The sequence below is a fragment of the Lupinus angustifolius genome, chromosome LG12 (assembly GCF_001865875.1).
Source record: "Lupinus angustifolius cultivar Tanjil chromosome LG12, LupAngTanjil_v1.0, whole genome shotgun sequence".
In the NCBI taxonomy this organism is placed as follows: domain Eukaryota; kingdom Viridiplantae; phylum Streptophyta; class Magnoliopsida; order Fabales; family Fabaceae; genus Lupinus; species Lupinus angustifolius.
This window is the reverse complement of record NC_032020.1, coordinates 9,443,518-9,464,336: the sequence shown is the minus strand read 5'-3', so window position 1 is coordinate 9,464,336 and position 20,819 is coordinate 9,443,518. Positions and strand designations below refer to the sequence as shown.

General features: G+C 32.9%; 2 protein-coding genes across 3 annotated transcripts; one reads left to right on the top strand and one right to left on the bottom strand.

Moving 5' to 3' along the window:
• Positions 296–6,736, top strand: LOC109362473. Of its 2 annotated transcripts, none has more exons than XM_019608287.1 (8): positions 296–1,253; positions 2,155–2,277; positions 2,696–2,793; positions 2,906–3,023; positions 4,413–4,523; positions 4,666–4,778; positions 4,871–5,025; positions 5,748–6,725. In XM_019608287.1, exons 1-8 carry the CDS (start codon positions 626–628, stop codon positions 6,454–6,456), a joined length of 2,055 nt encoding a protein of 684 aa, XP_019463832.1. In that variant the 5' UTR covers positions 296–625; the 3' UTR covers positions 6,457–6,725. The 2 variants fall into 2 exon arrangements, with proteins under 2 accessions (XP_019463832.1, XP_019463831.1); XM_019608286.1 differs by having other exon boundaries at positions 626–1,253; positions 4,413–4,535; positions 5,748–6,736.
• LOC109362842 (purple acid phosphatase 7-like) lies at positions 8,949–16,823 on the bottom strand. Its single transcript, XM_019608887.1, has 7 exons — positions 16,553–16,823; positions 11,452–11,608; positions 11,021–11,128; positions 10,747–10,874; positions 10,175–10,303; positions 9,476–9,543; positions 8,949–9,383 (listed from the first exon to the last, which is right to left on the bottom strand). The coding sequence occupies exons 1-7, from the start codon at positions 16,748–16,750 to the stop codon at positions 9,170–9,172; spliced, it is 1,002 nt and encodes a 333-aa protein (XP_019464432.1). The 5' UTR covers positions 16,751–16,823; the 3' UTR covers positions 8,949–9,169.

Sequence of the window (20,819 nt, the reverse complement as noted above, 5' to 3'; positions counted from 1 at the left end):
CCCTATATTCTAATTTTAAAATAGTAAATGCAAAGTTGTGTATATTTGTTATTATGTTAAATAATTAATTTAGTGCATTAATCTTAAGCATACCAAGATTAGAATTTCTCATAAGTCCTTACCAAACAATGCGTGTTTGTAAATGACAAAATGTGACCCAACAGCATTGAATTCAATACCATACATATGCGTGCTGAATAAGCTATTATCATAAATTCCAAAATTCTCTTTCAACCCTAGATCTTCCTCTTCAAGTTCCTTCCTTTGCATCACTCTAACTCAACAAACAAAAACAACCCTTCAAACCCCATTGTTAGATCTCTCCAATTCAACCAACTTTTATTCTTGATCGCTCTCTTAGATTTCATCACAACACCGTTTTTAAAAATTCAAACTTTTTATACTTTTTATATCTGAATCACTGTTGGGGTAGTCTTGTTTCTTAACAAGTTTGCTCCTTTTTACTTTAATTGTTCTGAATTCTGCATTTCATTTTGTGGGGTATTTTTGAATTGTGCTGATTTTTTGTGATAAACTGGTTATTTCCTTGTTTAGATCTAGTTTTTGTGTTGTGCTATGCTTTATAAGTGGTTGTAGTGAATTATTGGTAGTGAGTTGAGTTCTCATGGCAATGCCGTCCGGTAACATGGTAGCTAAGGACAAAATGCAGTTTCCAAGTGGCGGCGGTGGTGGTGGCAATGGTGTTGGCAGCAGTGGTGAGATCAACCGCCACCATTACGGCCAGCAATGGGTTGTTGATGAGAGGGATGGAATTATTGGCTGGCTGCGAAGCGAATTTGCAGCTGCCAATGCGATCATCGATACACTTTGTAATCATTTGCATGTAGTTGGTGATCCTGGTGAGTATGATATGGTCACTGGTGCCATTCAGCAAAGGCGCTGTAACTGGAACCAGGTGCTGCTTATGCAGCAATATTTTTCTGTGGCTGAAGTCGGGCATGCGCTGCAGCAAGTGGCATGGAGGAGGCAGCAAAGGTCTACGGATCCGGTGAAAGTGGGTGCAAAGGAAGGTAGGAGATTTGGTCCTGGATATAGGCAAGGGCAGAGGTTTGAGGCTGCAAAGGTAGGTTATAATTCTAGTGTAGAGTCTTACAGTCATGAGGGAAATACTGTGGTTACCGGAGTGGCTGAGAAAGGGACTCCAGTATCAGAGAAGAGTGAAGAACTTAAATCAGGCAGCAAAGTTGGGAAGACAGATTATAATAATTTAGCCTCTTCTGTGGAGAAGAAAGGTAAATAATGGATCAATGAGTCTATATGTATTATGCTATGGCATGGTGAATCTTGGACCTTTGAATATTGAAGCTTTTGCATTAATTATGATTCACATGATAGTGACATTGCTGATTTGGAAATTACCTGTTTTCTTTGGCAATTTATAGTAAAGGCTTAATATATCTTAAGTTTTTAGTGCATTCAGGTAAACTAATTAACTTGGCCTTGCATTGTAGTTCGACTTCACCATTGTCATTTAGAAATAAGCAGTTCTGTTCACTTAGTTAATTTTTACTGGCACTTTTACTGGGTACGTCTTACTAACAATTTATAGGAAGTTCACTGGAGATGATCAGATCATTTTATGGACGCACAATGCCTACTTGGGTATGAGTTAAGTGAGGGATCTCTTTTTTGAACACCAAAAGGCTAAGAACTACTGTGATGTAGTTTCATAGTGGATTTCATATGGTGGAAGACAATCCTTGGAAGATTCCAATTGTTTCTGATTACAAATTTAAATGGTTGATCTTGAATGTTAAAATTAAGGCTGCTTGTTTCTATTTAGTTTGTTGTTTTTGTCGTTGTTGTTTATGGTCTTGTGGCTCCTGACGTTCAATTAATGACAGGGTAGAGGATAATTTTATAGATCTTTAAGACACTAAAAATGAGCGTCACTTAACAATTGAAATGACTCTGTTGAGAGTTACAGTTTCATGTAGAGTTTTAAGGACAGAGAATACTCTAATAATAAAAAATCTTATCTGATGAACTAACACGTACGCTGAAGCAAATGGATCCCCCACCCGCTCTACTATTTGTTAAAAATAGTATTACATTATTAAAATTTATGATTTCATGAATACTTTCTATTTGCTTCCAGTCTATTAACTTTTTCTCTGTCGTTTGCCTGCGCAGATGATTTGACAAAGCTTCAAACTGAAGGTAACTTGAAGAGGTCAGGGAGTTCTCAAGGATCTCTAGTCAAGTCAGAATCTGAAGTTGTTGGTGTAAATGGTGGAATTATATCAAATTCTAAAGGTTTGCTTCTCGCTGACTATGATTTAAGTGAATATATATATGTATGTATGTATATATATATCTATGTGTGTGTGTGTGTATATATCTTATTTATCATAAAGGGAAGAGGGCAGCAGACAGAAGACTTGTGTTAGTTTTATGCATCAATTTTAGAAACTAAGTAAATTATTGTCAGACTATGTAACGCTTTTCCCCAGTTGTTGTCCCATTCATGGCATGTAACAATAAACTTGTGTGCCATATACAAAGATATGCTCTAGCTCCGTTGCTTGTTTAGGGCTATACACTGATAGAGTCACATCTCGTGCACTTATAGGATCATAGTCAGCTTATAAACATGGTTTGCTGTGCAGATTTTTCGTTTAATATTTATTTACCATTTAATATTTAGTTTAACTCTTATGTAATGTGTTTCCAGGGAATGACTCACATTCTATCCAAAATCAACATCAGAGCCACAATCTTTCTGCTGTAGCAAAAACTTTTATTGGCAATGAAATGTTTGATGGGAAGATGGTAGAGTCCTTTAAATATTTCTTTACTTATCGTGATGTCATTATTTTCTTCTATTTCTTCTATCTTTCATATTCTATATTTAAGGTGTGCCATTTTATTTGTCCATTTTTAGGTGAATGTGGTTGATGGATTAAAGTTGTATGAAGATTTGTTTGATGGCACTGAAGTTTCAAAACTTGTTTCTTTGGTCAGTGAACTAAGGATTTCTGGAAGAAAAGGACAACTTCAAGGTAAGTGTACCACATGTGTTCTTACTTCATGCTGTGGGATTGTCACTGCTTCCCTTTATAATTTTACTTGTTTCATAACAAATAGGTTAGGTGTGGCCATATACATGGCAGGCCCTTTTCTCGAGGTCCTAATGTTTTATGTACACAGGCAGTTTGCTGGTATCTATTTTCTTTATTTCTTTCATCCTCTGTAGTCAATAGCAGGCTATAGCACTGCTATAGCAGCGTTGGAGAGTGCTGCATGGCCAGGCTACGATGCACAATCACGGCTGTCTCGGCCACTACTTTCACATGTGGTTGAAATCACATTTCTTGCCCGTTTGTTGACAGTTCACTCTCCAATGCCACTATTTTGTTTGATCACTCCATTTCCAGCAAGTCTACTTGTTTCCGGCTAGCCCACTGCTCACCCATTTTCCGGCCACATCACAGCTCATTCCAGCACCCTACCTTCCTATTTTAGTGTTTCGGGTGTTCACTTTTATTGACAGCTGATTATGATTTAAGAGCTACGTCAGTACTTATATTTTTAATGTTAGATGTTTACAGTTGGTTATCAGATCAACAACTAGTTTTGAAACCAAGAGGTTGTTACTAATACTTTGTGATCAAGAGGTTATGGGTTCAAATCCCTAAAATAGCCTCTCCTCTTGTGGGGTTAAGGCTACATATATCTATCCTCGCACTAGGTGGGAGACTCGTGCAATGGGCCTCCTTTTTTAATGTTTTTTAGACACTTATCTATCAGTTGTATGTTTTTCAGAACAATATATTTATCATATTATTGTTATTAACTACAACTATAAATTTATAATTATTTATAATAATTATATACACATTAAAATACAGCTATGAAGATATGAAACATATGTCTGTACCTGTTTAATAATATTTTTACTATATTTGCTATTTTTAATGCATTGATCATCTTACTGTGCTATACTGCAATAGTCTTTTTCGGGTTAGTTGCCCCATGCTCGCTATCTTAAAATTGTCATGCCTTTTTGCATGACTGAATCTTTTTTAGGTTCTGTGTGGTTCGTTTTGTTTTCTTTTAACTAGGATGTCTTGTCCAGTTATCCTTTATATATGTACTCTTCTATTCTTCCTTAAGTTATCCTTTATATATGTACTATTCTCTTCTTCCTTAAGAAAATTTCTTTTTGTATTAAAAATGAAGAATACATCACTTGTTTCCTGTGTTTTATCTGACAGTGCTGATATGCATATTGGTTGGTGCTGAATTTGATAACTGCACTTCTAAATTGTAACACATAAGTTGATGATCAATCTGATTGTTATGTTTAAGATTATCTTGCTGTGAAATAAGTTATTTGTTGTCATCATTTTGTAAATTTCGCAAACATTTTTATATTTTTTAATAAGCAGGAAGTCAGACATATGTTGTTTCAAGAAGGCCCATCAAAGGGCATGGAAGGGAAATGATTCAGTTGGGTGTTCCTATTGCTGATGCACCACCGGATGGTGAAAATATGACAGGAGCTTCCAGAGGCACGTGTTATGTGATTTTCTTACGATGCCATTTTGCCACATTTTACACCTGTTCCTGATTTGCATCCGTGATATTTCTCTTTTACGACCCTTGTAATAATGATTTAGTTTCCATAATTTAACTTGGCAGATAAGAACATAGAGCCTATTCCTTCCTTGTTTCAAGATATCATTCATCGTATGGTTTCCTCGCAAGTTATGACTGTGAAGCCTGATGCTTGCATCGTTGATTTTTTTAATGAGGTTGATTCTTGTACTGTTTTATTTTTTATTTGGTGATGCTTTACATTGATATTAAACTCGCTTACACAACCTGGTATTGTATTTGTCTATAGGGTGATCACTCACAGCCCTACAATTGGCCACATTGGATTGGAAGACCTGTTTATATCCTTTTCCTAACAGATTGTGAAATGACGTTTGGGAGATTAATTGCCTCAGATCATCCGGGTGATTATAGGGGCACTCTCAAGCTTTCTCTTGCTCCTGGGTAATGCTTATATTGTCTTTTTTTATGATAATGTTTTGGATGTTTGTATTTTGCTAGTTGTTTTTTATATTTTTGTTTTGAGTATCATCTTAGCCTTGTGGAAGCCAATATTTGTACTCTGGAATTCATTAGCAGGTTAGGTTATGGTTACATATAGTTGAGTCCATAGAAGATACTAAGCTGATTGATTTCTTCCAGAGTGAATTGCTTGTATTGGTTTTAATTACATCTCTTGGTGCATGTGGACAAAAGGTGTTAAACTTTTTACGACTTTTTGCCCAGTAGACCGTATGTTTCAAATTTTATAAAATATGGAAGTTCAATTCAAATCAAAATAAGAGATCTATTTGAATGTTCATACTAACATCTTTAGTTCTTTGGATATACCATATTGAAAATATTTGTACTTGAACAAAGTTGTGTTTCTCTGTCTTAGAGGTGGCTTTTATTTTTTGTTTTAATCATATTAGTAATTACTAATGAGTACTAATTATTTAGCTCTTTTAGCTTCAATTGTAATGCACTGGAAATTGGTGACTATTTGTCTTACCATTTTGACTTACAATTAGAAGTCTTTCAACTGTTAATTATTACAAGGCTCCGTCTTGTTTACTGAATGATGCTTCTTTGGGTCTTATAAAGTTTTGGCCATTTTGTATAAGATATTTTTGGGGCATTATATACTTGAGACATGATATGATTTTCTACTTTGGCTGCTGTAGGTCACTTCTTTCTTTGCAAGGGAAATCCACTGATTTTACTAAATATGCTATTCCTTCTATTCATAAGCCACGGATACTTGTTACTTTCACGAAGTCCCAACCAAGAAAGTCAATACCAAGTGATGCTCATCGTCTTGCCTTGCCAGCAGGGCCTTTTCATTGGGGTCCACCACCAAGCCGACCACCCAATCATACACGTCATAATTTAGGTCCCAAGCATTATGGTACAGTTCCATCAACTGGAATACTGCCAGCTCCATCCATTCGACCTCAAATTCCACCACCAAACGGCATGCAAATGCAGCCATTGTTTGTGCCTCCCCCAGTCATATCTCCCATGCAATTTCCTGCAGCTGTGCCAATCCCAGCCGTACCCAGTTCCGCAGGATGGACAGCTCCTCCTCCAAGGCACCCCCCTCCTAGAATTGCTGCTCCCGGCACAGGAGTTTTCCTACCTCCACCAGGGTCAGGTAGTTCATCTCAACCATTACCAGGTGCTACTTTGACTGAAGTGAGTACTCCAAATATGGAAACTCCAACCATACCAGACAAGGAAGATGGAAAATCCAATCTTGGTAGTACAAGTCCATCACCGGAAGAAAAAGCACAAAAGCAAAAATTCAGCAACGGACATGTGGATGGAACTGAAGTGGAACAAGCTGTAGAGACAGAGCATGATAGCAATGACAAAGATGTAGCAAGCCATTGAGCTTTAAGACGTAGAGAGAGGAAAAGCTTATCAAAGGAAACGAACTTACTTGAGTCAAAAGCAAATGTAAAGCGCGGCGACATTCAAGATGTCACAATACGACAAAGTGAGAGAGCAAAGGAAGGAGGTGAAGCTTGTTGGTTTTCTTCAAAATCCTTTGTTAACAACATTCATTTTTGTTGTCTTACTATATTAACTTTTACGGTAAGGGAAACTTCAATTTTAGTTATAATTTTGACATTTACTATCTTTTAAATTTTCATTATTCATCTTGCTGTTTCTGTATTGGGTTTTTCAACCGGATGTGACAAAGTTAGTTAAAGTATCATGCGTGACCAACAACGTCTATTGGTTGCACAAAGCTAGGTTCCAGATAGCGGGCAAGGCTAAATGTCAAGGTTTGATCTTTGAGAGCAACATTTATTGGCAGGAGCAATCATAATATTTATAAGAGGGATTAGTTCTTTGTCCAAATGGAAGAGAGATTCCTTGCAAGGATATAACAAGTACATGAAAACCTTTGAAACTCAATCTAAGCTTTTTGCCTGGCCCTTGGAAACTCAGTCCGAAACAGTTAAATTTAGAATAAAACTGCATCTGTTAAATTTAATTTGGCATTTGATTTCTGAAAGAGTTTCATAGCTGCACAACAGAGTGCCTATAGTAGGATACATGCTTTTAGAGGTGCCTGGTTCCTTGGCTGAGAGAAGTGGTTATACAATAGTTGTTGGAAGAGTGAATCCTACAAATTATGGGAGTCATCTGTGATGTTAGGTGCTTTATGGTTCCAAATTGCTCAACCCTACTAATTTCAGAAAGATCACATGAAAGTTGAGCCAAGTTATTCATTTTGTTGGGTTAGTTATTGAGTACAACAAAAGAAAAGAAAGTTTTCATTAGTTTGTTATGTACTAAAAACACTATTTTTCAGAGTAATTTTGTTACTTCCTTAGTCAATAACATTTTTCATGTAAAATAAAAAAATGGTCATAATGAGTACAATATAACTCAACACAGGAGCATATTTTAAGAGCATTAGTTAAAGAATTCAAGCATAAATATAGCTTATTAAAAAGTGAATTTTGAGTTGCAGAAAGAGCATTGTAGCCTTTTGTAATTTTATCCAACTCAATCAAAATTGCCTCTCGTGAATAATACTATAGATTGAAAAAACACATTCTCCAAAATAAATTCTATCAGTTTTAACTTTTAAGTTATTGATCAACCCACTACATTCACAACACCTTATTATACACATTAGTTCGTGCTTAGGCATTCATTGTTCAATGCTAGTTTTTCTGAGATGTTCTTCAAAGATAATTGCTGCTCAAGCAAAAAGGGACAATACTATCTCCATTCCTATTCACTCGGTGATGGTTCCCATGATGAGAATGTGAAGCTTGTCTCTCTTCTTTCACAACACCTATTACGTAAGAACATGACTGGTTCATGCCTACCTTTGCATTCATAGAGTAATATGTAATGGTTTTCACAGAACCAATCTTCCAATAACCTCTTTGGTTTTAATATATATTGGGCTAGATTGATGTCTCTGAGTTACTGCTGAAGCCAGTGCACTTGGTGAGGGGAAATGGGTTGTTGGATCAGGAACTTGTCAATATTTTGCATGCACTTCATGTACTTTAAAGAATCCCTTCTAAGTTATATTTCTGTCAATATGAAGAAATCATTTGTATACCAAGTGTATATGATTATACATTGAAAGCTTGTAAGAAGTGATCATGAGTTTTGGTCTTCTTTCTGATCCTTTGCAAAACAGGTTTATGAATGCCACTAGCACTCATCAGAGACTTTCAGTGCTAGCCCAAACAAAGCTACCTAGAAATGTTCTTTTCACAATGTGGAAAATACTCTGATCAAAGTTGATTACCTGTGAAGGTTTTTCTATAACTACTCTGAGTCAAAGTTCCTGAATAAACAGGTTGTCCATTTCTATATTCGGAAAGGTACTGCTCTACATACCAATGTGTCGAATAACGACACCAAGGTAGTAAAACTGTTAGACATGCAAAGAGAGAAAATCAATGGTCTAAAGTCTGTACTCTTGAATGAGGATGATTTGGCATTGAGAGTTTACAGTGGATGCATTTGCTTTGAATGGACTGGAATTGTGGCTGCAGTTGCAGCTTGAGAAATTTGTGTGTTGAAGTTAACCAAACAAATTCATTTACAGCTGCCTTACTGGAGAAGCATGAATCGAATTATAGTGAGCAGTTGGATGACCAGTACCCTCCATGATCGACATTCGACAATTCCAAAGCAATCACTAAAAAATGTGCATCGGCTTAAGAATTGGAAAAAGGAATCGGTAACACAAGTAGAAAATAATTTATGAAGGTTTGCTCTGATAGTGTTATTCGATTTAATCTGCTTTTTGGAGAGTTTTCAGAACCAACCTAGGGACAGTGGAATGGAACTCATACACATCTCAAGATTTTGCACAAAATTATGTTATACATTCAAGTCTCAAGATGTGAAATACTGAAAATACTATATGCCTTTGTTTCTCAAGTTTCTATAGCACAACTTTGGCCTGGTTGCATATTGCTACTGCAAGCTAATACACTTTATTCATATGCTTTCTGTTGCTTTTTATTACAGATAGTGCATTCTTAAGTACACATAATTTCAGCAAGAGTGATCTACATGTTCATAACATATAGCTAGTTACTTGCATACTTTTTTCTTATGTCTAAGCTGCTGGGTTGAGATCTTTGGGTATGCTTGATGTATGCAAAACCTTGCCAAAAACATCATAGAATACAACATCTGCCTTGTTTTTGGTTATCTGCACAGACATGAATCCTTGTCCATCATAATACAACTTCAATTCCTCCGGGTTCCACGGCTTGATGTCGCCCCTCCATGCCTTAGATCCACCTCCACTTGTTAGATAGTGAATTCCACTACATTGTTTAGTACAAACTATGTGAGCTTGAATTTAAGAACAATGATGATGATGTTGATGCTAACCATTTGTAAGTTGAGATATACTCACCTTTCTGAATCAACTATGTGCTCCAAGCAATGGTCATGTCCATTTATGTATGCATCAACATTGTTTTTCTAAACCAATAAAGGAGAAGAAATTGATCAGAAGTTATAAAGTTTAATGCAATGACTTTAACCATTGTAAAGGAGTTGAAGTATTAATACGGTTTAAGCTAATTAACTAGTTAAATCGTAGTCTCTCTACTTACACCACATATCATCTTCTATAAGTACTAAGGGGCATTTGGTAATGGTTGTAAGATATATAGAATCTTAGATTTCTTTTGATATCCCTAAGATTATCTCCAGGTAAGGAACTAATTTTTTTCGGCGTGTGTGACTATCTCCCTAGGGTGAGGAACCTTTGACCTTTGGTCTAGTCCAATACCTAAAATTTAATGGGACCTTAAACTACTAGATCAACATCTTTAAGTCACTAGACCAATATTTGGTTGGTACTTGAATCTTAGATGTACATGATTGAATGGCAATACAAAGTGAAGTGACAAATCGTAATTATTTATAATAAAAAAAGTAACAAGTGAATTATTATACACATATACATATATACATATACATATATACAAATACATATATACATATATATATATATGATACTATCCAAGTGTTAATTGTCATACAAAAAATATGAAGAATCTTAAACACAGGAGAGAGTATCTAACATATTGAAGTGTGATTGATTTACCTCAAGGATGGGAAGAAGCTGTTCCACAAGCTCAACAGTATTACCATGATGCCCTGCAGTTTTGATAGTATGATGACCCACCACTATCTTCCATGTTGCCTTAGATTGTGCCAAAGCTGAATCAACATCCTACAGTATCATGTGATATGTCATGAAATGAAATATTTATTCATGCAAACAAAACTAGGGTCTTATCCTATCTGATCCAAAAGGTCGAATGTTTGATTTCTGTGAGCGATACTTGTTAAAAGAGGCCGCCACAAATGCTGGAAATGATTAATTCCTTACCAAAAAAAGTAAAGATACCTTTGGTAGTATAAAGAAAACTAGTGCCTTTAGTATCTAAAAGACAATATAACCCTATAAGTTAGTTCTAAATTTGTTTAAAACAATGTTAAGTGAAAATATAATAACTTTTGAGTCGAGTTGGGTCAACCATTGCTATTTGATACATGCACTCAATGGGGGCATTATCATATGGGTTCATCAAGAATTTTCTTAAAAATGGTATATATAATTAGGTATATTATTTCTTCTTTGTCATGAGAATAATTTTGGAATTTGCAACCAACCTTCAAGAGATTTGAAAGGTATTCTTCTCTAGGAAGCACACCACTCCAATCATAGGTATTATCTTCTGGGTCCTCAAAGTAATGATCTTGAAATGGAGTTGTGTCCACAAAGAAAAATTCCACAATGCCTGAAGATAAAAAAAAGAAGAAAAATATACTCAAAGATATAAGATCTACGTTAATTATATTAAATCATCATAAAACGTTACAACATCAACTATACTAATTAATGTGCATGACAATTTCTAAATATAAAAGTATTTATACTCTATACCTGCATTAAGAATGAAAGATCTTAGACAAACCCATCTACTATCTTTCTCTCTTAGGATGGGGCTCAATTGTGCTTCAACATCACCTCTATAGTCATGGTTACCCAAAACTGTCACAATAAAAAGTTAATCAATTTTCAATTAACAAATAACTTTTATAGTGTAATATTTATGTAATGTTAGTGTAAAGATTTATATATACTTAGTAAATCATGTATCATTCATTTATAAATTTTTTGAAGAGTCAATGATAATTGATGCAATGTTAACAGATAAAATAAATATAATGTCAGAACATACATCTTTTTTTCATAACTTTATAGTAAAATGTTTATTTATGGGAAAACCATAAAAAACATGTTAGTAAAAATGTTACATTATTTTTAGTGTTTATTTATGGTTTTCAAAGGACATTGAAGCTTTAGTAACTCACCACTATACCATGGCTTTTGCAAGCTAGGGGCAGTGTAGATATTAACAAATGACTCATAGAATGCTGGATCATCAACTCCTGTTAGGCCATCATCATAAAAATTGTCACCAACGTTGATCACAAAATCTATGTTTTGTTCCTCCCCTAATATTCCCATCTACAAAAAAAAGAAACAATGCAGGAGTTACTAACCAAATGTTAAGGAAGAAATATCATAGAAGAAGATTAAAAATTATAATCTCCTCATGAACAAATCTAAATTGTTATGATAATATCCTTACTCTTAATTAGATAACTATACCTTTTATTTAAGTTATTATTTCATTGCAATCCAGCGTTCTTTTTAATCACTTTGCACTGTGTTAATCAGGGACATACTTATAATATTGTAATATAATTTGCGTAGAAATGTATATTATAAGACATCTCCATTTAAAATTTCTATTTCTAAAATTTTTCTATGACAACGAGTCACCACGCGTCCTGCCAAGTTTTTATTATTATATTAAAACATTTTTCCGCTGTTAAATTTTGAAAAGCATGGGCTAAGCCCCATTGAGGCCCACGGATTCTGGAAATCTAATGTAAGGGTGACCATCAGCTGAATCAATTTATCCTTTATTCGATTCAAAATATTGATCAGATTATCTTTTTGAAACAGAACTTAGTCCTAGACTCGAAGCTAATCCGACTCAAATATCGGTCAGATCAGTTTTTGATCTCAAGCCTAACCCTAACATGATTAAGTAATATGCATACCCCTTTTAATAAAATAGTTTTCTCAATATTACTTATTATTATGATATGTAATTTAACATATGAAATGATGATATATATATATATATTGTTAATCATGTATATGATAAAAGTAGAGAATCAATGATAATTTCAATAAAAGTGATGCCATTATTCTCTATATAATTAAATATATATACATATAAATAAATAACTATAAGGCAGGTTGACCAGAATCATGTTAAACCTACTCCACACTGAATAAAATTTGACCATAAAGTGAATGAGCAGAGATGATCGGGTCCTCTTTGCCCTTGAATCAAATCCTCTGCCCTTTTCTTTGTCGGGAGCTAGTTCCCATAAACTCGCAATGACACTAACGAGGTGGGACATACTTGATGTTCTATTTTGTATTTACGTAGAGAGAAAACATGTGGTGGCCTGGTGGGTGCTTTGTGACTGAAAGGGATTGATTACCAATTACAAAGATTCATTTGGAATATGCTTATATGCTCTTCAATCATCCTTGTAGATGTTTACTTTCCATTAGTTGATTTGTATATATTCAACTGGAGCATGCGTGGGAATATATCTTACAAAGAATTAAAGTAGGTCGGTTAATTATATAATAAGCTGATTGGTCAAGCCATATATGTGATATTCATCCATGTACATGTGGTTTAGAAACCACTTGTTCTCCACGCCATGACTCATATTGCCCAATTAGTTAAAGGTCCAAGTGGGTTTTACATAACATCTAGGGGTAATGTTTTCTAAACTGGAAGTTGAGTTTTAGAGAGGAAGTAAATGAAAGAGATTTTAGAGTTATGAGATGATTTAAAGTTTTCTCTTTAAAGACTTAACTTAAGGTCCATTTCTAAATTGAGTATTGAAAGGGAATGAAAAAGGGAAAATGTTTTAAAATAATGTATTTTATGATTCTCAATCATTCATTATCCTAATAGTTTATTTGTGAGTTAGAAATGAAAAACTTTAGAGTTGTAAAATACAAATTTCCTTTATCTTCCTTAGACTCTAAATTAAACACAACTCGCAAAATGAAATAAAATTTTGTTAAAAAGATAAGTCACAATGTAACCCGAAAATTGAGAATTGCACCCAGAAAATGGGGAATTGAAGAAAATAAGTTCGGTTGAGGTTTAACTAATATCTTGAGGTAAAATTAATCATCTAAAAATGAAATTTTCCCAATAAATATTTTTTACATAAACATATATTTAGCGATGGAAGCTGAAACTTATGGTAACTCACATTACCAAAATACACCGGGAGATAAATGAGTCAATGTGTTGCTTGTTTATTGGGAATAGTTAGTGATTTAGATTTTAGACCCCACTAAAACGTACCTTTTTCGTTGTTTCCTGACATTAATCAATTAATTAGTGCAACGTACGTATAACAGAGAGGACAATAATAATACCGGTGAAACAGTACAATTCGTGACAAGTGGTACGCATAGAATTCTAATATAGTAATATGATAAATGGGACAGCTAATATTGTCTCGCTTAAAAAGTTCAAAAAAATAAACTTTGAACCATTTTTTTTAAAAGTAAAGACGGAAATAATAAATTAATAAAAATGTGTATCAAGTAATTATTATTATCAAGTTTTTTAATTCATTTGTATTCTTTTATTTTAGAGTGAATGATTATTAAAAATGAATAATAAATAATACAATAATAATGTAAAGAATCTTATCCAGCATAATTATTTTAATAATAAAATATTGTCGTGAATCATTTATTATACAATTATATAATTATGATTATATTTAAAAAACAATCAATGATATTAATAATGAACGATGTAATGATAATATTAAAATATCTTATATCATCACTATATGCATCTTTTTTGCATAATAAATTTGAGAGGATAATTTTCTTTGAATTAGAAATATGAAAATATTGGTTTGTTACATTAATTAAAAAAATGATGATTAACATGATGGTAATAATTAAAATAATACTTGTCGCTCTTTTAAATTGAGCTACAGTATTAAATATAAAATTGTACTTCACTCTCTTCAAATAGAAGAACAAATAACAAAAAAATTAGAATAAATTACACTGACACCCCTGAGTTTTAGTGAAATTACACAAACCACCCATCACTTTTCTAAACTTACACAAACCTCCCATACTTTTGTACTTTCATTACACTGACCACCACTGTATAAGAAATAAGTGTAATTTTTTAAACAAAAAATATGATAAATGCAATTAAGTTAAAAAAACATGATATATTGTGTAGACAAGTCTAAATAATATACAAATCAATGTATCTTTATTATTTTTGGTTCGTTACACTACATTATAAGAGTGATTTAAACAATATTTCTTTATAATTGTTGATGCATTTTGTAACAAAAAATAATAAAGATACATTGATTTATATATTATTTAGACTTGTCTACACAATATATCATGTTTTGTTTAACTTAATTACATTTATCACATTTTTTGTTTAAAAAATTACACTTATTTCTTATACAGGGGTGGCCAGTAGAATGAAAGTACAAAACTAGGGGAGGTTTGTGTAAGTTTAAAAAAGTGAGGAGTGATTTGTATAATTTCACTAAAACTCAGGGGGTGTCAATGTAATTTACTCAAAAAATTATTAAACATCAATTTAAGTCTTATTTTAATAAAACATTGAAAAGTAGATATAATTATTATAATCTAATTCACTCTCTTGAGATAGAGATGATGTTTTTTAGGAATCTTAAAGCAAAAACAAACAATTCTCTACTTATATTTCTTATTATTTATGGGGATATATAAGAGTAAAATACAATTTTGTGACATAAAAATAAAAATAAGTTTTTTATTTATAAATAAATAATTAAACAATTTTGAGTCTTAAATATGCATATAATTAGTGGCAGTATTGTCTAATATATGACATACAATATGATAATATATTATTGTATTAAGTCAAAATATTTTATATATTTTGACTACAAATATAAAGATATAGTCAATGTTTCACAAAAAATGGGGGTGGCATAGCAACCAAAACAAGCTATGGGTTGGAAAGATTAGGCACAAATAAATGCAAAACTGATAAGTAGCTACCTAACAATTTTTAGCATTATTTCTTTGGTCGTTTATTTACTTCAACATATTTTGGGTTTTGGATTTTGGATTTTGGCATATGCATTTTAGTATAATTTAGGAATGGATATATTTGATTTTAATCTTAATAGATAGAAAGTCATCCTTCAATATTTATAAATTATTAAATAATATTTTAAATTATCTAATTCATTCATATTCAAACTTAATATATAAATATAAATTTATATTCTAATCATATTCAATATATTTGATTTTTTAATTGGAACTAAAAACACTTTTGTAAAAATCATCATTTTAAAAAAACACTATTTCAATAAAGCATTTTTAAAATCATTTTTTACAAAGAAATAATTTTTGTAATAAAAAAACCACTTTCTTTTAAAAATACACTTTTTTTTTGTTTAAAAAAACACTTTTAAAAAAGAGTTTTTGAAGTTTTTTTAGTAACATTTTTAAAAAGTGGGTTTCGAACTTGAAAAAAAAAAAATCATTTTTTTGCAACATTACAAGAATGTGGTGTTTAAGGCTCAACCTACAAAGTTTTTAATTGATATTTAGATATGCTATACAAGAATAAATTTTTAATATTAACCACATATTCATCCATATATCCTACCATTATTTCACCTCAGTATTTATTGCAAAGAATATAGGTCATTATAAGAATTTAATTTAATAAAAGTTCAAAGCAGGAGTGAGAATGAGAAATTGAGGACTGAGATAATGAAAGAGGTTGAAAAGCAAATAATAATGTTTGTGAACATTTGTTTTTTGTTCCAAATGGATAACAACCTATATTTAATATAAACAATTAAGTGATTAACTAAAGCCTTTCATTTAAACATTTTGAATATATTTATAATCTAACAAACCCAACTGCATTCTATATTTAGCATATTTCCACGCATCATTGCTTTTGCTTTCTGGGGGAAACTTTATTCATTTTCTCTTTTTAATTCATCGTTCAGACTTTAGGTAACGTAAGTTTTTAATTTGTAACCACATAGTTATGTGCATGTTCTGAATGGGGCTGTTCAGACCATATAATTATACTTTGTAAATGGCCTTATTATCTATTACAATATTAATACTCTGGGTTGTGAAATGAGTGAAGAGTCCAACAAGTGAGACAACAATCTGAAACTAAAACTTAACATGATAATTTTATGGTCGTGTTACATATGAAACCTTAACACAACCATGTATATATATTCGTAACTTCTGCATTAAGAAAAATAGAGGGGTTAGGGTGGATGGTAAAACCTGTTTGGCGACCAAAGATTGATTGTAGGTTCCTTTTCTTCCCCAATCTCCGATGACCAGAAAGTTAAGAGGTTGATCTTCTTTTCCATTGTGTTTCAACCTTTGAAGCTCTGCTATGGAAGGAGTTACCAATAAGCACAAGAAACTAGTTATGAAGATAACACGGAATAGCATGCTTTCTTTTAAACACGAAGTCATGGCTTTAAGAATCTACTGTTCTCAAAGAGAGATAGAGAGAGGGAGAAAATTTTTTTGTAAGTTTTATGAGAGGTTAGGAAATATATTGGAACACAAGAATTTATATTTCATGATATAATATATATGAACAATGATTACATGTCCTAAAATATTAATATCCTCATATTCACCGAGTAATATACAAAAATTATTTTTTGTTGTTATAAATTTTCTTTTTAATTAGATGACACTTTTTAATTGGATTGAGACGTATTTAATAAATATACTGTTGATAATCTTATACACGAAAACAGTTGCGTGCAAGATTCATTATAATCCAAGGAATTATTCTTTTAGGCCGACTCATCTTCAAGTTCTCTTTAATTAAAAGGAAGAGAACAGACAAGAAAAAAAAAATGATGTTCTTTACTTTTGGTGGATATGATTGTATATCCATTTCCTTTTTGAGAAGTTAAATTGTAAATAAAGTTTATGGATGTGCACTACCAATGTAATTTATTATAATATTTTCGATTTGTAACTTTTATTAAAGTCGTTAATGCTTATTATATACGAGTAATAAAATATGTGGTGACAATGTAACACAACTGTATCTTATTTCTAGCTTTGCATGTATCCTATTTTAAAATTTTGATGAAAAATTTAGATATTTATAGCGATATGAAAAGGAAACAAATGAAATTATTTTCAAGGAAACTAACCAAGGATTTGGGTTGGAATGGTTGCCTTATACATATATGGGTTTTGAATTTTTTGTTGCTTTAACAAATGATAGAAGGGAATGCATAAGTGGATGTGGCTCAGAATGAGTTTTTACAAGTAGACGGCTATTATGTGTGTAAAAATTTGGTTTAGTTTAATTTTTGGTGCATTTAATTGACTAAACCGGACATAAATATATGGTTTGGTTCAACTCAATTAATCGTAAGTTTAACTAGAGGAATTGAACCGTTCTTGAATAGGTCAGTTCGGTTCTACGGGTTTTTCCTATTTTTTATATAAAAAATCTTAGGTAATTAAAAATTTAATATGTATTATAAGAAACATTGTTTGTCCATAAAAGAAAAATATCATTATTATTATCAAAAAAATATAAATTATATATAGATGAGTAAAAAAATTGAAACTCATACTTGTTTGTTAGTAACGTATATAATAATTATGTATTTTATAGAAGAAAAAATGAATGATTATGTATATAATAATACAATTCACATTTGGTAACATATATAACAATACAATTCATGATTAGTAACATTTCAAACTCAATGTCACAAAAGTTATAAGATATGTTCCAAATCATCAAGACATTTGGAAATAATTTAGTAAGTAATAACATACATAATACTAACATAATAACAATTTAGTAACATATATAACACTTTAATTGACACAAAATTGATAATTTAAGCTATAAAATTGGTTAAAGAATTTAAATAACAATACAACATCATTCCCTAATATATATTTCTTTAATATGCGGTTCAATTCCAAGGGTTCCTAAATTTCAAAAAACTATAAACCGAACATAAAGGGTTCCAGTTTAAACCGCGAAACTGATGGAACCAAACCAAACCACAAAACGTGGTTCGGTTCGGTGTCGCGGTTCATTTTCTTTTCTTTTAGTATTATCAATGATATTCTCTCACTTTTTAGGTAAGTAACTAATCTCTTTTAGGTTGAGTTTGGTGAGGGAGAGAGAAGTAGAAGAGAAAAGAGGAGTTTCTCCCCTTTGGTTGAGAGAGGAAAAAGAAGGGAGAGAAGAAAAAAGAGGGTGGGCCTACAAAATAAAAAAATTCCCTCCACTTAGAGGAGAAAGTTAGAAGAGAAAGGGAGACTTTAGCTGGACAATGATCTGTTGTCTCAAATTGTGTCCTAAACTATGTCACAAACCATATCAATTAAAAATGTTAATTAAAATTATAATAAAATTTATAATTTTAAATTATAACATTTATTTTTAATTAATAATAAAACAACATTATCTGTCCTCTGTTCTTTATTCTAGCAATATTTTTGTAATTTGAGCCACAACATCATCACTTTCTTCTCATTTTCTATCCAACCAAACAAAAGATAACAAAAGATAAGAAAATATTTCTTTCAATTCATTTTCTCTCATTCTTCTCTTATACCAAACATCACAAAAATCTACTATATTTCTCCTCTTTCTCACCTTGTTCTTTCTAGCCTATTTATCTCTTCTCATTTTCTCTTGTCAACCAAACAAAGCCTTAGGGTGTAGTTGCCCCTCCCAACAAGTATCACTCGCAGGAATTGAACCCTCCACTTTTCTTTAAGTAAGAATGTTTAAGCTTTACGTACATTTTGCTACCCGATTTAAACACCATTTCTATTTCTCCAAAATGACTTGGAGTCACTATTACAATTTTTCTGTAGTAAAATATAAAAACTATCTTTTATATCCAAATTGGAAGATATGATCTTTGAACCTAAGTTATGAGCTCTAAAATCAGTTAAGGATCAATGAAGATACTAGCACCCGACCACACGTATTAAAATGATATCACAATTAATAGCATGAGGATGAGGATATGATTAGAATAAGGAGGAGGATGAGGATGAGGATGAGGATGAGGATGAGGATGCGGATGAGGATGAGGATGAGTGTGAGGATAGGATGAGAATGAGGAGGAGGATGAGGATAAGATGAGAATGAGGATGTGGATGGGATGAGGATGAGGATGAGGGTGAGGATAGGATTAGAATGAGGATGAAGATAGGATGAGGATGAGGATTAGGATCAGGATGAGGATGAGGATGAGGATGAGGATGAAGATGAGGATGAGCATGAGGATGAGGTTAAGGATGACGACGAGGATAGGATGAGGAAGAGGATGAGGATAGGATGAGGATAGGATGAGGATGAGGACGAGGATGAAGACGAGGAAGAGGATGAGGATAGGATGAGGATGAGGATGAGGATGAGGATAAGATGAGGATGAGGATGAGGATAGGATGAGGAAGAGGATGCGGACGAGGATGATGATGAGAATAGTATGAGGATGAGGATAGGATGAGGATGAGCATGAGGATGAGGATGAGGACGATGATGAGGATAGGATGAGGATGTGGTTAGGATGAAGACGAGGACGAGAATATGATGAGGATGAGGATGAGGATGAGTATATTATAAGGATAAGATAAGGAAGAGGATGAGGATGACGATGAGGATAGGATGAGGATGAGGATATGATGAGGATGAGCATGAGGATGAGGAGAAGATTTGGATGAGGACGAGAATAGGATGAGGAAGAGGATGACAATAGGATGAGGATGAGGATGAGGATGAGGATGAGGATTGGGATGAGGATGAGGATGAGTATGAGGATGTGGATGAGGATGAGGATGAGGGTGAGGATAGGATGACAATGAGGATGAGGATTAGGATGAGGATGAGGATAGGATGAGGAAGAGGACGAGGATGAGGATTAGGATGAGGATGAGTATGAGGATGATGATGAGGATGAGGATAAGATGAGGATAAGTATGAGAATAAGATGAGGATGAGGAGGAGGATGAGGATGAGGATGAAAATAAGGATGAGGACGAGGATTGGATGAGGAAGAGGATGAGGATGAGGATGAGTATAGGATGAGGATGAGGATAGACTAAGGATGAGGATGAGGATTAGGCTGAGGATTAGGATAGGATGAGGAAGAGGATGAGGATGAGGATATGATGAGGACGAGGATGAGGATAGCATGAAGATGAGGATGAGGATAATGATGAGGATAAGATGAGGATGAGGATGAGCATAGGATGAGGATGAGGATGAGGATGAGGATGGAGTTAGGATGAAAATGAGGACGAGAATAAGATGAGGATGAGGATGAGCATGACGATGAACATAGAGAAATAGAGAGAGTAAGACATCTAATGAACATAAATTCATTGACGGCGTGGACTTACTCAGAATATTACACTCGGACATAAAATATATTTAAACATATAATTCATCATTTATCAACAACATCATGAAGAAATTCATAACTTACCATTTATTTCAACATTACCAATATATCAAATAATATAATCAACATTATAC